The sequence below is a fragment of the Genypterus blacodes genome, unplaced genomic scaffold (genome assembly GCF_046128005.1).
Source record: "Genypterus blacodes isolate CSIRO-AG114 ecotype Tasmania unplaced genomic scaffold, CSIRO-AGI_Gbla_v1 ptg000055l_1, whole genome shotgun sequence".
NCBI lineage: Eukaryota > Metazoa > Chordata > Actinopteri > Ophidiiformes > Ophidiidae > Genypterus > Genypterus blacodes.
The window spans coordinates 1,551,622-1,573,757 of record NW_027466867.1 but is presented as its reverse complement, the minus strand read 5'-3'; the positions used below and the strand labels follow the sequence as shown (position 1 = coordinate 1,573,757).

The 22,136-nt window shown below is 45.6% G+C and overlaps 1 protein-coding gene across 7 annotated transcripts; it reads left to right on the top strand.

Annotated features, from left to right (window-relative positions):
- The first annotated feature begins 1,481 nt into the window (after positions 1-1,481).
- LOC143001786 (KAT8 regulatory NSL complex subunit 1-like) lies at positions 1,482-21,582 on the top strand. Of its 7 annotated transcripts, none has more exons than XM_076151568.1 (17): positions 1,482-1,599; positions 2,149-2,231; positions 3,826-3,882; positions 6,524-7,997; positions 15,531-15,672; positions 16,907-16,987; positions 17,378-17,487; positions 17,693-17,834; positions 18,084-18,249; positions 18,492-18,647; positions 18,938-19,147; positions 19,292-19,452; positions 19,542-19,666; positions 19,778-19,835; positions 20,104-20,216; positions 20,328-20,580; positions 20,860-21,582. In XM_076151568.1, exons 4-17 carry the CDS (start codon positions 6,592-6,594, stop codon positions 21,094-21,096), a joined length of 3,360 nt encoding a protein of 1,119 aa, XP_076007683.1. In that variant the 5' UTR covers positions 1,482-1,599; positions 2,149-2,231; positions 3,826-3,882; positions 6,524-6,591; the 3' UTR covers positions 21,097-21,582. The 7 variants fall into 7 exon arrangements, with proteins under 7 accessions (XP_076007683.1, XP_076007681.1, XP_076007680.1 ...); XM_076151566.1 differs by having other exon boundaries at positions 18,923-19,147; positions 19,292-19,446; positions 19,545-19,666; XM_076151565.1 differs by having other exon boundaries at positions 18,923-19,147; positions 19,292-19,446.
- The last annotated feature ends 554 nt before the right edge of the window (positions 21,583-22,136 follow it).

Genomic DNA, 22,136 nt, shown 5'->3' with positions numbered 1-22,136 from the left:
CATTCATTAAGCTGAGGTATCAATGCCAAACATCAATTAAGTCTGTCTTCCAGAATGCAGCATCATCTCTGTCATGAAAGGGAAGATTAAAAAAAAGCACTAACAACTGATGACTCATAAAATGCAAGAGATGATGGAACGAATGCATTAAAAACTATAATAAGATGCAAATGAATGGTGTATTGTGCAGGTTGGCTCTGACTCCTGTTTGTAGCTGCAAGTGTGTCTGTCTACATGCTGGAATGTTCCTGATGTTGTGTGTCTGTCAAGCCTTGATGACATCACCGTTGTAACGTGTTTTAGATGACACCACTCTGTTAGTTTGATGGCATCACTTTATCTGATCGTGTCACCTGTATATTTAAGTAGCTTTAGAGTCTGACACTGTTGGAAGCAACCAAGAAGCAACAGCTTTTTTTCACTGTGTGTTGTTCACTTTGTAAATTGTGTGTTTGAATCCATTTTTAAGGAACCTTACCTCATCTTGTTGTGCACCTGACTAAACGCCGTCTGCCAGGCTCAAGCAAGAGGTGACACATCTTTGTTGAAGAGGTGGAAAGACGTCTCGCCACTACACTGGCCTTTGTTGCTAAGTTGCAATGGCAACATGGTACTGACTTTTCATTTTTACAAAATGTAAATATTTCACCGTGACTGAATAGAGATCAGAGAGCGATGTCATTACTGACACACACTGCCATGTGGAAAAATGTTCAATTCTTTTTTGGGGGACCTTTCTAACCACACTAGTAGTTCATAACTAACCTATCATATTTAGGTAGCAATAGAAAATGTTATATTTCCATCCTCTTGCTTTGTACAGATCATTGTGTTTTGGCTCATCACACATCCAACCTCCATCAATCCTGAGTGCAGATCCACACCTGCAGATCCTCAGAAGGGCAGATTCATGCTCTGTTTCAGGCTTGTGTTGCCTTCAGGGAACACACTTATTGCATTAACAGATCCCATACCCATTAAATATCTGTTAACAAGCAATATCTGGATTTCTCATATCACTGGACATAAGATGAAATAAAGAAACTCTGTAGATTTGTTTGCAATTATCAGCATTATGCAGTTGTGGTGTGTATCACCAGGCAAACATCTTTAATTCGTGTAAACTGAAGCTCTGAATGGCGAAGCTTTAAAAATATTAGTTTACACAGAAAGACAAGAAAATCCCTGATAAAGCCGGACTGTGTGTAGCTAGCATGCGTGCTGTGCGTGTTAAACTCGTCTATGGGCTCAGTGAATGCTGATATTTAATAATAAAGGACATCTTATGAAACTAGTGAGTATATTTCAGAGTGAAAACAATATTTGGAATAATGAAGTTTCGTGCTATGAACTTTCGTCCCACATTTCCGCTGTACGGGTATTTGCGAAGAATGACATCGCGGCTGACCAATAGGAGGCCTCAGATGGCGGTGATGACCAATAGGAAAGCCGGGGGCGGGTTATTATCAAGTCGTCAACGGTTAGTAACAGGACAAGCAGGGAAGTAAGATTTCTGTTGTTATTTTGTCAAATTTATTAAACAGCTGCGGTGTCAAGATAAGCGGCGCGTTGGATCGAAGCTCTTGCCGGTTATTTCAGGTCCGTCTGTTTTTTTTCCCTTTACTTTTTTTTGCAAAACAAGCAAAAATACGGCAGTCATTGAAAAGTCAATATGGGATTGGGGGGTAGCAAGCGAGCGAAACAAGCTAGCGGAGCTTTAGCCTAGCATGCTAGCTAAGCGGGCTGCTTATTGGCTGCGCGTGCGACGACGTACAGACGTGAACCCCAGTCTGGTTAACGTAGCTAGCATTAGCTTGCAACTAGCCTCAGAGAAAGTACTATTAACTATCATACATTCATGCGGCGAGGAGTTCTTTAACGGCTGTGCTTAATTCAAGAGTTCAGTCCACACCTCAATTGTAGTTGTTAACCTATTATGACATGTTGAAATATTTTTCTTTCAAGTAAATTTGCACTGATAACGTTCCAGGGAGTAAAATTAGCCTGCTAATGTTAGCTTGCCAGCTGGACGTCCCCGCACACCGCTGCTAGGACAGTTTATAACTTTATACACTCAGACGGGATTTGTTTTTGAAATGTTTAGATTGGATTCTGGTCATCCTCATTTATACATTTCTTTTCTTTTAGGTGGCACGTAATATCCACGTGCAGTGTTTTGGAATATGGCCCCATGGATTACAGAATGGATTCTTTCGATAATGGAGCTAAAGGTATTATTACTATTGTTATTATTAATCGTGACTGTTGTAGTAGTAATAGTAATAATTGTGTTGTGATCATGTCATTCATCAATGGTAATAGCAGTGTAGTAGAAATAGTGCACATTCGAGCTGTAGTTTACATAATGATTCCTTGTATATGTACAATTAATGCACTGAAAAAAAAGAAAAACTTTATGAAGACTTCAATTTTTCCAATTCCATTGTAAGGTGAAATCGAAGTTTAAACTATAACAACAAGCATGGCAGATTAATTGTTCAATCTGATTTCATACACACAATTTCTATTAATAATCCATTTATATTTATTATTATATTGCAAAGTATACTCTCGGGTGGAGAGGAGACAGATACACATATTTATGCACTCCTTGAAATATAATCCCACAAAGTCACTACTTTTATATCCTAAGAGACGTCGCAGATTTAACCAAAACCACAACAGATTATCTGAAATTATTTTAGAACTATTGAATTGTATTGCATCATATGGTATTTGGTATGGTATTATGTTTCCTTTTATGTCCAAACCCTCTAGTGCCTTATTTTGGGATGATTACGGGAATATGATCACAAAGTTTAGCCGGACCATTCATATATTTTGATTTGTAAACAACTCTTGGTTTGCTCTTAATCCTGCGAAAGCGCTCCCTCGAGTGGGCCTTGGCTGTAACTGCACCACTGCTGTTGTGAATGAGGTAGTTCGGCTCGGTTCTGCTTTCCCCGAGTTTATGTATTTATTTAGTTATACGATAAAGAAACGATACGCATTTCGGAATTTGTGATTATGTGGAAGGGTAGATAAACAACCCGCTGGTGATTATATAATTACTGGCGCGTTTAAACGTTTTATATTTACGGGTCATGTATTTGTAGTTACATTCTTAGTAAAACAGGCGGTGTAATGCTAAAGTGTGATCCGTATCTACTACCCGCCACGTTTCCAGCGTCACAGCCTCCATGACTTTTGTCCGTTTAACTAATGCATAATTGACACTGCGCTATCTTTTGGGAGACAATGCCCTCCTGTGGTATCTTCTTCAGAGCGTTTCATGTCGTTTCTTATCTGCCCTTTACTCTAGCGGCGAGTATGAGAAATGTCTCCCGCCTACAAGTAAGCAACACGCGCGCGCGCGCACGCGCGCTTACACACACATACACACAGAGCGCTTCTATGTTTGTCAGACTCAAATCCGAGGGAGAGGAGCTAGCCGCCATTTTCTAAGCGTCTCTCCCTAAAACGAGAGAAAACGGCTCGCGACAAACTGGCACCGGGATTACCCCCCACTTCGTGAGAATTGGACATTCTGATACAGGATTGCCGTGAAATCGCCCACATTTTCAGTATTTCGGGATAGGAAGGACCGTTCCTCGGCCTTGCCTTATATTCGCTGTAGCGGCGAGGCGAGCTAGCAGGGCGAGCAAGGTGTAGATCGTTGATTCGCCCATTGCCGAATCCGGAACGAACCCGGGCGGCTTTGGACGGGGCCCTTTTTCCGGCATTCTGGGCGCAGTTTGGGTTTGATAAATGGCCGAGTGATCGAACCGAACCCGGTTTTGTGATAACACTCTTGTTTTTTTTCAGCAAAACTGCGGGGGATTGTTGCTGAAATTCCCTCGGATAGTGCAACCTCGTCACGTGGTAGGTTCCTCCTTTTTCTTTGTTAGCGAGCTAGCTTGACTCGCAGGTCTACTCCCAACTTCTCAGCTTTTGACATATCTGCATTACGCACTGTTTGATGATCCTCCAGTTACTGTACTTAAAGCGGCGCAAAGGACCCCGACATATGTTTACGCCTCCTGTCTGCCTGTATTTATTGTCTCGGGTCTAATTGCAATGCATACCATGTCTACACTCTCCAGTAGATATTTTTACGCGTTGTTTTAAAATGATTTGTGATGCATAACGTTCGTACCGTCTGATTTACCCTCTCACCAACCAGTACGAAGTTAACCACGGAGCCCCAATTTAACTGTGGGCTTAATGTATGCTACACCGCGGCGTTTAGCAGATCACAAGTAGCACTCTGGGTACGATTAATTAAAACGAAGCGGTGCGATTGCAGCTAGTGACTATAATGTTTACTTGACTAACGGGGTTGGCAAAAAAACACGCACGTTTCCTCTGGCCGTGTGTAGATGTGGAGCCTTGTAAATGTGGTGTGGGCAGGCAGTGTTACACTGCAGTTGGCTTATTAGATCTGAACGGCAGCTCGGGAGCAGGTTGTGTTTCTTGCATCAGCAGCTTTTCTCTGCTAACGTTAGCCAGATGCGACGCGTATAAATTTGCACGCAGTGTGTCCTGTGATGTATTCTGACCGGATATTCATGTTTTCCTTGGTCTTTCGTGGTCGCTGTGATGTGTGTACTGATGCGGGGAAATGATACAAACCCACGGCCGCTCTTGTATCGTTTCCGCCTAAGCAGCGGAGGATTCACGATTATGAAATGTTGCAGTCGGTATAGTCAGTACAAGAGAACACGGACAGAGACGCGGACTCACTAATATTATTGTAAACATCAGGGCGACATTTTGGTGATTACGTTATGGTCGGCGAGTATTGGAAGTGGAATCTTTTGGCGCACCTCTAATCGGCTAGTTAACGGATCGCTTTCGTCCCCTTACGTTATAACGCAGCAGGACGATATCTACACGCTTACTGACGTTGGTTATTCAGTGATATTCCATATGGTGTGATCGACTGCGCTGCGTTCGGAGCGGAACAGGCAGTTTTATCTTGATGAGTTACATTGCATAATCTGCTTCGGAAATACCAACATGGCGTAGTGCGCGCAGACTAGAAACTGCGGTGAAACACCGAGCCCCCATTCATCGGCAGACGATATGCCGAGATGTAGTCTGCTTCTATCTACTGCCTTATTTAACAGCAGGGCTCCTTCTATCTGTTAGGCTGGGCAGGGTTCGATTATGACTCGCCTGTGTTCATTCGAAGCAGGTTTCCTTGAGGCGATACGGTTGGACGGGCAGTTGTCATGGGTGACATGTTAACCTTTGAAATGGTCCTTAACCGTAATCACGTCATTGTTCTATTAACATAACGCTCGCAATTCGAGTCGCTCATCTTTACTGTCTAAATAACAAAGCTGTAACTAGGAAACGTTGTTTAATTCAACTGAAATCCACATAGAAACGTAGGCAGAATGACATCATGTGCTCTGGGCTAATTCTGAGGCCTAAATCCACCTACTTACACACCCATTGTGGAACCCTGCTGTACACTGATTTACTAGGGCACATGTAGGGCAGTGGGTTTGGATCATTTGCATTGGCTTTGCCTGTTTCTTCCTTCATCTGAATTTAATTCCAACCCTTATTCTTTAAAGTGGTGCTCTGTGAGTAAATAACTGTGAAGGCTGGTTCATACAAGCACAGGCATAATGGGGATTTATTGGCCTGGAATTTGGCTCTGATGTCTGCTGCTATTCTATCCATTGCCTTAGGTCCCTACTTCCTAAATTCAGTGCATATCATCAGCTCATTGTATTTTAGTAAACCCCATAAGGGAGCGTGTGTAGACAGCACCTCAGACCCTTATTGATTTCTCGGTGCCCTTGCAGGATCATTTTTAGCAGCCAGTAGGTCAACAAAATGTCATTTAGTCACCAGATAATTTTATTAGGCTTTGAACTAGATGAAGGGGACACATGCACCCTTTGCATTGTAGGTATTACGCTAGGCTTCATATTGAGCAGAGTCAATAGAGCACCTGTCTTGTTTCTAATTGGTACCACGTATCAATGAATTGCTTCTTTCATTTGGGTGGTGCTCAGTAACTTTCCACTGACCTTTGAGGCTTACAGAACCTGTAATGCAAGGATTCCGATTGTTTGATATCATTCATTATGGGTACAGAATACCTGTAATTCAAGACTTCCATTTAAGAATTGATCACCTGATATGGTATTATCATATTATCGTGTAAACCTTAGTCTATATTTAACTGTAATTCTTTTCCTTCTTAATTATAATCATGATTGCTCTGAGACCAACACATCTTTAAGCTGCTGGATACAACATTCATTTCAGTATAATTTTTTTAGGTAGTGTCTTTGTATGTTAACCCTGCTGTTTATTAGTTCAATTGCTGTTCAAGGTTTTACCTCTGAATTCTTGATAAGAAAATAACTCCACCCGACAACTTCCCACACCCACCAGGATCAGAATTTGAACTTGCATATACTTAAACTGTCCACACGTTCTCTGGATTACTTATGGAAAACTTTATATCTATTTTTTCCTTTGTTTTCGATTGTCCATCCAGGCTGTCCTCTGGTGGGGCAGTAAGCTGGTGGTGTGGAGCAGGCCGCGGTGCCCGTCCCTCTGCACTGCATGGCTGCGATGGCGCCCGCTCTCACCGACGCCCCAGCTGAAGCTCACCACATCCGCTTCAAACTGGCTGCCCCATCCTCTAGTCTCTCACCAGCCAGTGCAGAGAACAACGGTAACGCCAGCAACATCCTCATCCATAGCAGCGGCCCCGCTAAGTGCAAAGCCTCCTCCGAAGAGTGCCCCCTTGACTTCTGTGGTGGCGACCAGGAACAGCAACTACAGCAACAGCAGCCCCAAACCGATTCCACGGCCCAGGCCTCCGCGCTGGGCAAGCTCCAGCCACTGGTGGCTTCTTACTTGTGCTCGGATGTGACATCTGTCCCTTCAACTAAGGAGTCAATTAAGCTGAAAGGTGTCCTTATTAAACAGTCTGTGTTGAAAAGCCACAGAATCCTGCCCAGTACCCTGCTCAACGGAGGAGACTTCCTGCTGAGGAAGAGGCAGGCAATAGAACTCTCTGGCAGTCAGCTCAAAAGCCTCATGAGTGGCAGCACCAACGGTGGTGGCCAGCCCATGGCACCTGTCAATGGTCTGGCCAAGAAACTGGCCACGATGTCTGGCTCTGGTTGTGTGGTGGCCGTGAATGGGGACAAGACTTCTGCCACCACAGACTCTCAGACCCAGAACCTGCCCTTGAACTCTGAGACCTTGACAGCCACCTTATCAGGGCACATGTCGGTAAAAGGAACCCTTAAACAGAAGCATTCCTCGGGGGTTTCTCAAAATACTGATGGAAGCAACTTTGAACCACCAGTGCTTCAGTCTACTGCACTTTCCCCCTTTACCCATGACAACCCTAACCTCACAAAGCAAGTGAATTTAGAGGAGGAGGATTCACACACACCTACTAGTCAGTCACAGGGATCTGACAGAGAGAGACCAGGTAGCAGCCAGCAAGGGTCCCCGCCTTGCACACCTGCACCACAGCCGCCTCTTCCGTGTTCTTCCTTGGACAGCCTAGACGCCCATGTTAGGGAGCGCACACTTCTCAACAGCAACCGTCAAGCTGAGATTGAAGGCAGACTGCGGCGCCTGCGCAAGCGTCTTCAGGTGGTACAGGCCAAGCAGGTGGAGCGGCACATTCAACAGCAGCTCGGGGGCTTCTTAGACTCCGCACTTAACCGGCTGCTAGCTGGTAATCGCAAATCGGAGACGGCCGCCCCTTCAGCCACATGGAGAACAGGACGCCACTCCTCTTCTGGCAACAGAGACGGCCTCAGTCGCTTCCTGAAAAGTGGCTCCATGCCGCTGGAATTGGAGAGGCTGTACCTGAGTGGAACAGCCAACCTTCATTCAGCAGAAAGCGCCTTTGATTCAGATGTGACAGAAAGTAGCTCTGGAGGGGACTCTGATTTGGAAGAGGAGGAACTGGCCAGAGTGGACATTGAGCAGCGACATGTCAAATTGTAAGTAAATGTCATCACACCACAGACATAAAGCTAAGTAAAGCTGTACAGGTTCTAATGTGTCTTTGATGGTTCTTGCCTTTGTACACCTGCAAAGTTTAACCTTCCTGTTCAAGTCCCCATTGATCCAGTCTCTGCAATATGCCGCTCGGGCCTGGCAGGTGCTAATGACAATTCTAACTGCCTGGTCTGCCTTACTAGTGAATAGGGTCAAACTCCAGGGAGAGGCAGAGATACCATTTTCCCAGTGAGCCTGTGTAGTGAAGTGGGTGGTACCTTTCTAGTGGAGGACACACAGGCTCAAATGGACTTGGAAAAAGCTCCTCCACATGCCGTGCTTTCGCCTGAACGGGCCAGGGCTGAAATTGAATGTTGTGTTTATTTGCAGAGGGAACAAGTGAGCACCCACAGAGCGAGTGAATGTTTTGATTAAAACTTAACCCAAGCAGAAACGTTGGGTTGGGGATGGAGGTCAGATCACGTAGAAGGTGTGGGGTTTTTGTTTATTCGTGCTTCCTGTTGTGATGCCAGATTTATCTCTGCGGGGGCTTGCAGATGTATTCCATGGGAAGATCACATTTTTCCTTTGTGCGGCATTAGCATTGGAAAGTTGTTGTTTTTTTAATACAACAGGTGGATCAGCAGCATTACTGAACTAGCTGACCTGTGTAGGATCGAGTAGATTATTAACAAAGTAGGTAAGAACAGTGATTGTTTTTTTTATAATGGCTTCGTGTGCTGCTTTAGACCCATGACCTAAATATCTTCATAACTAAAGAGTGTGCTGTACATGGACATTGGTAAAGCCAGGCTTACACTGAATGCTTTACATTATTTAATTAAAAGGAATTTTACAGTGTGCGTTAAAATGTTCATCATTTACAATCATTTTGGATACCTTACTGCCAGATAAAGGTCCACGGATGTCAAATGATCACCAAACTGCAGGTGCACTTCAATGGATCCCATAGAAAGAAGTTGACAACCTTCTGAAAGGGGTGTGTGTCTCATAGGCGATGTTCTTACCAAGACCCCACGGCGTCAGATTTCTTTAACATGACAGTTATGAGCACAGCCCGAAAATAAACCAAGCGCACAATATCGTGAACAGGGAGCTTAACCCTCTGTATAAGCATGTAAAACTTCGACCACGCATGCTGAAAAATAACGCGCTTATATGTGTTAGTTGCTCTCTCCTAATGAAGACTTTCTCTCTTGCTGTATGCCTGTAGCTGCTGCATTGATTCTTCTCCTGCAGAGGCTCTGTGTGTCCTTGCAGTGGCCACTGAGAACTGTAGCGCCTTAACGATCCTTTTCCCACCTAGCTTTGGCTCATGCACAGCAGAAACTTGTATTTAATTATACATAATTATACATATAATGGTTAATGATATGCCATTATAAACCCTGGCATATAGGGATTGCCTGTGAGATGATCTGTGAGTGATTTGACTTTGAGTTTGACACATTTACAGCTTAAATGATAAATGGCACACTTGTAACACACAGCTGGACACATTGACATTTGCATCTGATGTTCTTTTATTGAGACCAAGGCAGTCTTTAAGGTTAAAATACAGAAATCCATTTTGTGGAGGGGTTTTGAAATGAGAAAAGGTCTAGATAAATACATTTTATCAACTAGGAATTAGCAGGTAGCTGACGTCGGTGTCGGCACTTCCTGTAGCTTCTTCACAGTCAAGTCTTCTAAGAATGCTGTACTATGAATACTGTAACATATTGATTTATATGCATTTGTCAGCACTGGTGAATCAGGTTTGTCATGCTGACCGAGGGTTTGCCACATTAGGAGCATGTCAGTGGAAGGAGAAGATGTCAGCATTTATGGATCTCCTGATTCATTTAAGATGTAATGACTGAATGACAACAACACATGTCGTGATGCAAATGTTTTTGTTTATAATGAGTGATTCCAAACCATCAGTCATTTGTAAGAAAAACAGAAGTAGCATATTCTTTCATATTTGTAAACCATTACCTAATGATGCTGTTTATGATGAAGTGCTGAATTGACACTGCAGCAGTCAGGGATTTAGTCATGTGACTCACTGTGTTGTGTAGCCTCAATATACCGGAATTAAGTTAATAGGATTACTGAAAGAAGAAATGATTAATTGGCTGCTCTTTGACTTTTTTCTTCTTCACTTCACAATGAAGAGAAACGAGCACCAGTAACCACAGAAAGTAACACCAAGCAGGCGGGCCACAGACAACTCTGATCACACTTCTGTCAGATTTCTCATAGGTCTTATACAATTAATGTTTGCTTTTTTGGAGAAATTCGTTCTGTCTTTGGCAATTATCAAACAATGCAAGAGTCCTTTGTGTTCAGCAGTGACGACAACAATCAGTAAAGTGTTAAGTGCAAACAATCGCAACCAGAGCTTTATCCTTGAGAAGTGGAACCACATACATGTTGAGCCATGGAGATGCCACAGGCATGGAACAGGAGCATGAGCAACAGCAGCAGTTTACTGGCCAGCGACATCATTACGTTCATAGCCCAATTAGTATTTCTTGTATACCTTCATTGAAAAGCTCTGAAGGATTGTATCTTTTACCTGGAGGGCAAATAAGACTACTGCCTCTACCACTTGTACATTGTGATGTACTCCTCCTTGTTTTGATTTATGCCCCAAATATTGTTGATTGTGAAATATCATAGTGTAATTACGCAATGTGTAAATGTTTTAATGAATTGTATTAAGTATCTGATTGGCTGGAAATAACTTCTCCTTAGAAACATTAGATGTTTTGCCCGGGTCGTGTTTCTCGCAGGCTGACCCGATATTACTTTTCATTTCAAACTAATGAAGACTCTGGTCAGTTAGTTGATTGTTGTGTGTTGCAGCCATGTTTTATAAAGCAGCACAGTGAAGCCAGTCTGCATCATCATACCTGTCACGCATCGCAATAATCAGCACAAGGAAATATAAACACAAGTTAAAACAGCTTAAACTTCATCTTCTATTGTCGTACCTTTTCTTAATTTACTCCAGTTAATTTACTCCAGTTGGTAGCAGCTATAATCATTATCAGTTGTCAGCACAGTGAACTGTCTGCTGACCGGCCAGAACCTTTACGTCAATAATGGCTTCATAACCCTCTGTGCGATGCACATTGTATAATCATCCATCTCATCGCGAGTCAAAAACTGGTTTGTGGTTCCCGGCCGTGCCACACAAGGAGGGACCTTAGCCTATTGTGAGTAAGCCAGTGGGCAGGGTGTGTGTGTGTGTGTGTGTACAGAACCATAATACCACTTTTTAACAACAGGTATTTTGTCACAGTTGACAATTAATGGCTTACAGCATCACACCAGTCGGGACTACAGATAATGTAACGTCTTCCACAGTTGTTAAACGTCATCCCAGTTGATGACAGTCTAGAAAATAATCTATTTGGACGGCTTGTTTGGATGCAGTGTATTGCTTACTACTAATCCTGTCATCCCAGTCTATACTCTGCATGTGGCTTTCTGTATTTTAAAGGATTGGGGCCCAGCCAACATCTGTTGCTCGGCTTATGCTGAAAGACCGCTCCGCTCCATCCAGTGTGACCGACTGTGATGTACATAGAGGATCGTATCAGAAATTATAGGCTGCTAGTTGGAAGAAGTGACTTTGATAACATGAAAGAATGGTAATTACAGCTGCATTAGATATTTGTGGAGGGTATGGGAGCGATGGTGAGTTATGTGTCCACAGAGCATAGGTTGGTCTCCAGGAAGAAATGAGTGGGCATGATTTATCGTTTCTGAGGCAACAACAGTGCACGTCAGAGAAATCTCTCTTCTTACATAATGGCTCATCCACAGAACGGTGCCACCACGTCTTTGTTACTGGTACCCAAAGACGGTCCAGATTAATCTAAGACTAGAGGTCGAGGGCGGATGTTGTTTTTATTCTCTTCATGTAATTAGACTGAGGCGCTCGTCAGCCTGCCTCTCTGGAATGAGGGTAACTGGCTTGGCGGAGACGACTGCATGCCTTTCATGCTTATGGCTCAGCATTACTCTGCAGACTGAGGTGCTTCCCCCCCCCCCCCCCTGTGTGTGTCTGTCTTTGTGTGTACATATGTGTCTGCCTGTATAGTTTTCTGTCCCGTATGACACATCTGGATGTGTTTAGTTCAGCCCAAGTTCCTCAACACGAACCCACAGGCGTTACATAACCCTCGTCCTTTATGTAATGACTGCTACAGCTCCGGCTGAATTTGCCCTCAGTAGTTTTCCTGCCCCTCACACACACACACACACACACACACACACACACACACACACACACACACCCTGTCGGCCCAGCTCATTCACAACTGCCTCTCTCTCTCGCACACGGAGTTACGCTTCAAAAAATGAGTTCATCCAGCTGTCTTGTGCAATCTTGACAGACTTCCTGGTAAAATAAGCCAGAAAAATTGGGCCAAATGAAATGACAGCTGCTGCTTTAAATGTCTCTAACTTATGGTACAAAACATGAACAACGATATTCTGAAATGTAGCTGCAAGTTGTGTCTTTCTCATATGGAAACTTTAAGCTCCCATTCCATAGGAAGAAACTGAAACTGAGCATGTGGAAATCACCAAACCTAGAAACTGGATTTTCAGATCCGATGTATGAAATGTTTTTATTATGCCTTTCCTAATTCTGATATCTGATTGTTAATAATAATTACCACACAATGCAGCTCAACAGTTTGTTATAGAGTAGCTCTGTATGAATGATTGTGAGAGGAGCAGATTTGGCCCTTTTTTGTATTTAGATTATGTGACCTTCTTGTTGACGTTCACATCCAGAGCAGGAAGCAGTTGAAAGGCTGCATTCTTTTGCTGTTTAGATTGCACTCTATTAATTTCTTCATCATTTACGTATCATCCGTCATACATTTTGTAACATTTAGGGATTTTATCTATAGCTAATACTTTCATGGTTGCATGTAACAGGAAACAAATCGATTAGAATTGATTTTAGGAGGTGCTTGATTTCGCTGAAGCGCTGGTAACGTGGTCCTGAAGCCAGATGACGTTTGTTCATATGGAGCATTGAACAGATCTAACCCGTCCCTCTCAAAGTGCTATAATTGTGTGGCTTGTGAAGAAGTAGCATTTTTAATGATTTTTTTTAGCACTGGTTTGAAGAGAATCGTTAACCGTATTGATTTCTTGTAAACGGGAACATTTTATCTGCACTGCTCACTTGTTTTGCAAATGAGTTGGGAGGTTTGTTCTTGTTTTTATTTTGTCTAAAATGGAGGTTGAAGTTGCTTCTTCTTTTATGAAAGACAGGCGAGCGTGATGCATCACCTGTGTCCCGTCTCGTGTAGGTTTCCACTGGAAGCATAGTATCGGTTGTACGTTGGCTCGCCGGCTCAGTGGTCAGGCTCTCGGTTGCTAGAATGTCTAGAGGAGCAGGGAGAACTTGGAGACGTTTGGGGGGGTCGGTGCGTGTTGGTTTTAGGCGGGCCGTATGGTATAGGAGTGCCCAGCATATGTGCTATACCCAGAGAAGCATCACAATGGAGAATGTGCTGACGGCCGGGAAACAAACGGCTGTAGTGACTGCCGCTGGTGCTTTGTGTGTGTGGGAGGAGGGGGAGGAAAATATGTGCTGGGTAGGGGGATGGAGCTCCAAGTGTTGGGGGTGGGGGGTGTCTCACAGCTTTTACTGACCCCCATCCTCCTTGTCGTCCTGTTTTACTGTGACAATTAAGGTCATTGGACCAAGTGAGCGTATGTTTTACGCCTTCACCTTAACTTATGCTTCCCCTCTCTTGTCAGCTGGACACAGAGGGGTTTTTTGTTTGCACCTTGCAGCAGTAGGAGACGCAGAGATGGCAGTCGGGGGGGGGGGGGGCGTCATGCTGGATATTGTCCTCCGGCTTTAATCCTCCACAGTTCCCGTCTACATTTTTACGTCCATGTCTGTGACCTTTCTGATTGTGGTTGGCGGCCTTATAGGTTAGATGTTGGCTCATGCTGCCGGTGGTCTGGGGATCCTAACAGTGTATGCCCACTCTTTCCTATAATAGGCTGTGTGACTCACCTTGATGTGATTTTCCAGTGTACCATCAGGAGCTTAACACCAGGCCCCTCTCTCGCTCTCTCTCTGTCTCTGTCTCTGTCTCTCTCTCTCCCTCTCTCTCTCTCTCTCTCTCTCTCTTTGCCAGAGTCATGCTACACAATCTGAATGATCGGTGCCATTGGTTGTGCATCACCAATATGTTTTTGTTGGTTGTTTTTCTTGAGTCCCCACCGGGACACGGCAATGCAGATGAGCTGCCAGTTCATTGATCTGGTGCACTGGCCACGGGTGTGTTCACGAGTGTAGCAGTGCGTGTGGACGTTCACCGGTCAGATAAATGCATCGCACACAACGCTCAGTCTGAACAGCAGCAGAAGTCATCAGCAAGATGCACTGCAGTTGTATTTATGTCCTCGATGTTCCATTACATTAAACGAGACGTCAATGCCTAAAAGGTGGGAGGGAAGAGAGCAGGGAGTCACACACTCACACAGCCTCCTCCTGCTCACTCCACACTGAAGCGGTGTTTCTTGTTTGGACGTTTAGAGTCGTTCCTGTGTCTGCTGCACTGCTCTATGACATCAGACCCCCACCCCCCATCCCCCTCCCCCCAACTACCCTGTGGCCTGTACGTCGCTTTGAAGCCCGTCTGTTCCTCTCCAGGCTGCCAGGGCCTTCCAGTCCTCATTGTCCCTGTTACATTTCTCTGCTTCACTTCCTGTTTCCTCCTCTGCCTCTGTGAGCGGTCGCAGCTGTAGCCTGCCTTGTAATTCCTCCGTCCTGCTTGAGCCCGTAAAATTGAAAACAGAGACGAGGCACGGAGAGCCGGACGCACAGAGGAGGGCAATGTCTATCTTTGTCAGGCACCCGAGTCATTATTTTCATTGTGAAGCCACAGTCACACAGCGACCCGTATTTTGATAAAAGGGCGCCCTCTCTGGACACTGAGGCACGGTGCAAAAGCAGACATTTTCCTCTCTTGTCTGCCTTTGAAATGCCCATTCTGTGTGTCATACTGGTAAAATGGAGTACTCTACTCTCACTGGGCATTCATCCTGTGCCCTGAAAGGAGCTAGTGTATCAGAAAGCCCCATTCTTATCTTTCTGCTCTGCTCATAATGCATGTGACCTGCCTGTTTTCTGAAGATTTAGTGTTTTGTTTTTTTCAGATGCTGTAATTGCCATCGCCCCGGAGCTTTTGTGTATCACGCTGATCTGCTGACCTCTGCAGTCTGGAAGGGGAAATGCTTAGATGCTCTTTAAATGCTTTTAAATGATACATTCACTAGGTTCTTTATGGCATTGGGTGTAGATGTGACAATTTAACTTCCTTAGGCATTTAGTTTAATTAGTGTAATCTTCCACCGGACTGCACATGTGTAGGATTCTATTTGTGAAAATGTAACAGAAGTTGTTCGAGGCTTGCCAGATTATCGGCTGTATGATTCTTTCTATTTGTTGATCATAAACGCACGCATTCTCTTCCCTCCAGATGGAAACGGGCGGAGAGCCGCTACACGGTGGAGAGAGCGGCCATCATCAGCCACTGGAACTGGCTCCAGGCCCACATCTCAGACTTGGAGTACCGCATCCGACAGCAGACTGACATCTACAAACAGATCCGTGCCAGCAAGGTCAGTTGCTCCACGCTACATGGAAGACGTGTCTCTTCTAATCCAGCTTGTGTCCTTTCAATACTGCCCTCTATTCCAGCAGCACATGTGTGTTTAATGTTTGTTTTATGCGTCATTACAATCGCTCAGCTGTTCTTTCAGCAGGTTCAGGCCTTTGCCACCGCTGCAGCTTCAATCATTAATTGTAATACCTTATACCTGAATCAGAACACTGGTGAGACAGTCGTGCTATTGTTAAGGGCAGACAGTTCTGGGCCTTTGTAAAGAGAAAGTAGCTCTCACAGCAACTTGGATTCAGGTTATTCGTGTTGCTGTTGTCATGTGTCACTTGGAATTGGTTGCAGTGGCGCAGTGTCTTGAATTATGGCAGTTTATGCCAAATTGGCCAAGCCTATAAACATTTGAATACCTGTAATAGGAAAACTGGAAAATCAAACATATTCACCTCATGCAAAACATGACAAAGAATCCAAGCAAATCTAGGACTTGAAACCTAATCTTTAGGGCTGCATGATGTGATGTGTGAGAGCCTGTGAGGTGTGTAGCATCTTAATTGTAGTGTTAAATTATTTTTCTGTTTGGCTTTTACACTGAAACCTGTGATAGTTCATGTAAACAAAACATGTTGTTTAGTGAGTGGAGGATTTACGTCCTGTCCTTCCTCTCAGTGTAACACACGTGACAGGACTGAGGGAACAACTGATGACCACAGAGGAATAAAGAAATTAATTATTAACCATTCTTTAGAACCTATTACTCACCGGCTCAGGGCCTTTTTCTGGTCCCCTGGCGGTGATTTACAGGATCCTGTGTCCTGTGAGGGTGGAGATTCTGTGGACACTTGAGTTTTTAGTCCAGAGTCCTGGTTAATGAAGTGAATGTTCAGGCTTGTGTCTCTGTTGTGCTACTTGACCACAGGGCCGGCCTGTATGGAAGGGACTTTGCTTTGGGCTCTTGTGCTCCGGCTTGTTTGCTTGTTCTGCCGGACATTTCACCTTTCAAATTCAGTCAAATGTATTTGAGAGACATTGGAGAGATTCCCTAGGGACAAACACAGGAACGTCCCTGGACTTGCATGGATTTAGAAGCTTCTTTGTCTGTATGATTTAAAAAGCCTCTGGTGTTCAGGTTCACCTCCTGGATGTGTGTGTGACATATTCATTTGTGTAATGTGCTCATTGTTGTCACCGTGTTGGAGGTGAGAGTATTCTCCTCTAATGATGTCTCTCTGTAGGGCTCAGTGGAGCTGGGTGGTGTTGCTCCCAGCACGCTGCCTGCTGGTGGGATAGAAGTGAAGGCAGAGCCTGTAAGTCAGGTAAGAGTGACTCATGAAGCCTGACTGTCCTATGGAAAGTGTACAGCTTTTAGTTCAGTTGCTCTTTAGTGTTCAGAGGAAATGGTTTCATTCTGTTCTCTTGTCAGCTCTGATATTAATCAGAAAGTGCCTCTTCATGTGGTCTGCTGTTGTTGTTTATTTGGGAATGAATGATGCAGCAGAATAGTTAAAAGCTTTCAAAGAGCCCAGGCTTTTACATGAATACAGACCAAGTCATTCAGAACCTCTGGACTTGGCCTGATTGACTTTGTGTTCAGTGTTGTGTCTCTTTAAACACGTCAGGGTTTTGAAAGTGATGTTGCCAGGCCGGTGTTGCCATGGTTGACATTAGGTGTAGCCTCAACCGCTGTGTGTTATCTGTGTGTGCAGGACGGTAGTTCAGAACGGCTGGAGCACATGGTCGCCACCCACATCCCCACAGCAGAGCCGGGGCCCTGGAAAGGTCAAAATGGCCAGCCGGTGAACGGCGTCCTGAGCAGGTACGGCTGCTGCTCCTCGCCTCACTTTAATGCTCCCAAGTTGCAGACTCATGGTTTAACTGAGGGGGCTGAGTAATAATGACATTTGAATGCTCATTCGCTGAAGTAACATGAAGATAATATATTCTCCTCATGTACCGTCACATGTTGAGGAAGGTCTGGAAGCTTGTTGCCTGAGTTCCCCTGTTGTGTGTCTTTGTTCCAGGATGACGGAGTGTGCAGACACAAAGCACCAACAGCCCTCTGCCTACGACGGCACATGTGTGGCTGCTCGTACACGACCACTAGTCAGCTGTCGGCGACGGCGGCTCATTCAGCCCAACACTGTGCCCAACCTCAACGGCAAGGTGTGTTTCTGTGTGTTTCTGTGTGTGTGTGTGTGTGTGGGGGCGCGTGCACACTGGTGCTGCAGCTCCTGATTCACTTTAACGCTCTGAGCTCGTCACTGGCAGGAGGAAATTTCCAGTCATGCCAGTGCCAGACAAGTCTTTGACTGTAAACAGTGCTGAAGGGAATGTATAGAAATCATTGGTTGATTATTGAGCAATATGCACACACTGTATACTTCACTGTCTGCTGCCCCCCCCCACCCGCAGGCCCAGAGGAGCAGCTGCATCCAGTATAACTGTAGGGTTAACTCCAGCTGTGTGATGTGTGGTGGCCGGCCCACCCCCAAAGAGGACCCGCAGTACGAGCTGCCCAACCTGGAACGCCTGTCAAGACTGGATCTTGGCGTCCACCCCATTCTCTCCTTCCCCGACGGTGAGTTAGTGGAACACGCCCGCAGCAGAGCTCAGGGCTTAACGCTGTCATTTCCTGCTTCACACGGAGACGGGAGGACAAATGAGGCGTGGCTGCAGCCGTCTAAAAGTCTGCAGACAGAGTTGATCGCCGACTTTGTCTTTACCAATGAATTTACACAAAGAAAGCCTGAAGTGCTTAAAGGGAAATCTTCTACTTCTTGTGTTTAAAGACTTAAACTCTTCATATTATTTCTTCCTCAGATGTTTGCATAGGCCTCCGTCTGCAGCAAGTAATGAAGAGCCAGTGGCAGACAAAGGCACTGGAGAGGAGCAAACCGCTGAAGAAGCTCTCCCTCAAACACAAGCTGTCCTCGTCCAAAGAGAAGCACAAGTTCACCAACTCTCTCATGGCAGTCAGTAAGTATCAAATGCAACTCTTTGGGAGAATGACACAAATAATAAATCATCTCTCCTCTTACACTCCCCCTGAAAAACTAAAGTCTTTATTTACAAACAGTGTGGAGGTAATAATGTAAGAATGGGCTCAGTTCTGCGCATGAAACTGGACTCACTCTCTCCCTCTGCCTTCAATGTCTTAATGGGGCTCACAGACGCCCTGTAATTGCATATTCTCTTAAAATATTTAAAGTGAATACCTGCACCAAGTCCCTGCCCCACGATAACCCGCCCAGTGCCTCTTGTTACAGGACTGGGTCACTATAAGAGCCGCGCTGACAAGCAGAGAGCGGCAGACAGCAGCGTGGGCAGCAGCAGTGCGGTTCTGAACGCGGCCCGGCTGGAAGGCCAGAGCATGTGTAAGACGGAGCGGCTGCCGGGCCTCTCCACCCCCTTAGGGCCCTACGACAAGAGCTACAGCCGCAAGAGATTAAGAGAGCACTCGCTGGACAGGACTGACTGTGAGTCACTGTGTCATGACATGAAGCTTGGTGATCCTCTGAAACTCAGGGATCCATGAATAAACAGGGCCAGGTTCAATCACATTCATGAAAGAGACTTGAGTGAGCATCTAACCATGAGCGTGTTCCTCTCTTGTGCTCCAGCCTCCCCCAAGCTCTTCATGGACTCAGGCAGCCCCTGCTCCACGCTGCCCAGCATGCACTCTGCCTTCCATAACCCACTAACGCGCCAACTGTCCACATCTTCAGAGAACTCGGCACCCCTGGGTGCCAGCAGTCAGAGCATCCCGACCACGCCCGTAAGCGTAAGAATGGATCTAAATGTGTTTTGTCACAATTTATTCTTTGGTGGTTTCGAGTCCATGCAGGTCCTCATGTGTGTGTTGTCCCACAGCAGCAGCCCATCAAGAGGAGGCGAGGCGAGAGCTCCTTTGACATTAACAACATCGTGATCCCCATGTCTGTGGCCGCCACCACCAGGGTGGAGAAGCTGCAGTACAAGGAGATCCTCACACCCAGGTACGTTCAGGCCAGCAGGTCTGAGCAGAGGAACGCACACGCGCGCGCGCGCGCAGCTCATCTCCTCCTCTTGTGTGCATTTCTGTAATATGAATCTCTTTGTTTGTGTAGTTGGCGAGTAGTGGACATCTCATCCCAGCCCATGAGTGAAGATGAGATCCTAAGGGAGGCAAGTGTGCTACCTAACTTCATATATCATTGTTTAGGATGACATTCATCACTTACTGGCTTTTCTATTCCTGACCTTTTTATGATCCTACTTAGTAATTTATGAATGCGTCAAGATGAACACATGGGTTTGATCGTTCCTAGTATAAAAAAAAGCCTTCTTCTCAAACGAGAGAGCAAATGGTGACACCTGGTGGCCAAAAAGTAAAACTACCTCTTAGCTGAAGCGCAGGGCCCTGACAGCATTGTGTGTGTGTGTGTGTGTGTAGGTGGAGGACTTGTCAGAAGCGGCCTTCATCCAGCTTCATCAGGCCTACGAAGACCAGGAGCGTTCTCGCTGGACCTGGATGGCCTTGGCTCCGGCTAAGAGGAGGGGCAGCAGGTTGGTATTCTAATTCCACTAGGAAGAGTGACATGATAGTTTTTAAACGTGTAAATCAGGCAGTGGCTCCTCCCCTCTCTTGGATACTCACCGCACTCTCATGGCGCTCAGGTCGTACAAATCTGTGGACGGGCGAACTACGCCGCTGCTGTGCGGGACCAACCCTCCCACCCCTCAGCCCGCGTCCCCCGACCCGGGCCACTGCCCCATGCTTCACGACTACAGCCACGTGCCGTCGCCCATGAGCCCAGCCAGCCCCGACACCACCTCCAACCCCCACACACCCTGCTCCAGGGACTCGCACCGGCTGCTGTCCAGCGAGGACACACGCTGCTCTACGCCCGACTTCACCTTTGAGGAAAGGGTGAGTACAGATGCTGCTGGGTGAGGGTGGGTTTGGCACTTGTCAGCCTTTTATTTAACCAGTGAATAGAGAAGAGGCTCTCTTGATTGGACGCCACACCCAGAGGTTATTCGGTTCACCATAAGCAGAGGAGTTTGGTTGTACATGTCACAGTGTTGATTTTAAAGACATTCATATGTTCTGGAATGCTAAATGTTGTTTCCTGTGTGTGTGTGTGTGTGTGTGTGTGTGTGTGTGTGTGTGTGTGTGTGTGTGTGTGTGTGTGTGTGTGTGTTTCAGACGGTAGCACCATGGGAGAGTCGGTTCTTCCCCCTGTCAGAGGACCCGGCCCCTGAGCCCGAGTCAGAGAGCGACCACATCAGGCCCAGACTGCACAGCATCTCAGGTTGCCGAGCGATGGGCTTCGGAAGGCTCGACTCGGACGACATGGACTTGCCTTGTGGTGGCGGCGGCGGCGACGACGACGACGACGACGACGGCAGCGGCCTCAAACTCAAGGCCGCCGCTCAGCGATGAATGACTGACAGGGTGAGGCCCCTCCCCCCCTTCCCTCACACACACACACACACACACACACAGCCCCTCTCTGGCATTAACAAGCAGAACCTCGAAGCAAAAAAGATTAAATGGGTTCCTGTTGTTTGATATTCAAACATCAGTCTAATACTTTCACAGTTTTTAGTGAACATTATGGAGATAGAAGCCTTTCCCTACACTTGTTTTTGTCACAAGAAAAAAATTAAATGTTAAAAAAAAAAAAAAAGTATAAAACAACACGTTACAAAAAACGATTTCTGTAGTAGGCTAAACAATGTACATGGGGGCTTAGTGGTGTTTCATGTCGCGTGTACACTTGTAGCGCACTATGTAGCGGACTCCTCAAAGTATGGCCAAAGGGTGTTTTCTATGACTAGTTTGCTTGTAATTCCCATGTACATTTTTAGTGGAGTGACAAATAACAAAACAGGAAAAAATGACCTCCCCTCCCCCCCTCCCCCTCCCCCATCCAAATAAACAGGTACATTTGAGATGTGGTTCCCCTTTGTCCCTCTAGAGGTCGCCTGAGATCACCAGAGCACTTCACCAACTGCCAAGTCCAGGTTCTTTTTGTTAGTTTGCTTTCTTTGTTTTCATTCCTGATTTTTTTGTTTTGTTTTGTTTTCTTTGTATGTTTCTGTGTGTTCCTGTGTAACACATCCTCTGTGTTTTTTGAATGGCGAAAATCATTCCTTTACAGTCTCTTTTTTGGACAATGTCCAGTTTTGTGTCTTGCCCCATAGTCTGTCCCAGTTCTGTTGAAGGGCGATGGCATAGAGGACTGGGGTGTCTTTGAGCACTTGCCCTACAGAAAGCGCTGCTGCTGCATGCTGAAAACATGCTGATATTAGTCTTATCACACCCGTACACAAAGTTTCACTTATTGAAGAAAAAAAAATGGTAATAAAATGCAATTATTGGGGACGATTGTACCGTTTGCTGATTTCACTCTCTTGCTCTTTGCGTACAGTCACGGCTGTAACACGACACCAGACCGTCTCCTTCTGGCTCAACTTGAC

Bases quoted from the DNA above. Each gene is read 5' to 3' on its own strand.
- LOC143001786 (XM_076151562.1), top strand. From the start codon at position 6,592: ATGGCTGCGATGGCGCCCGCTCTCACCGACGCCCCAGCTGAAGCTCAC. The intron at 18,250-18,491 runs GTGAGTTAGTGG...TTTCTTCCTCAG, and splicing joins CATTCTCTCCTTCCCCGACG to ATGTTTGCATAGGCCTCCGT. The intron at 20,581-20,859 runs GTGAGTACAGAT...TGTGTGTTTCAG, and splicing joins ACTTCACCTTTGAGGAAAGG to ACGGTAGCACCATGGGAGAG.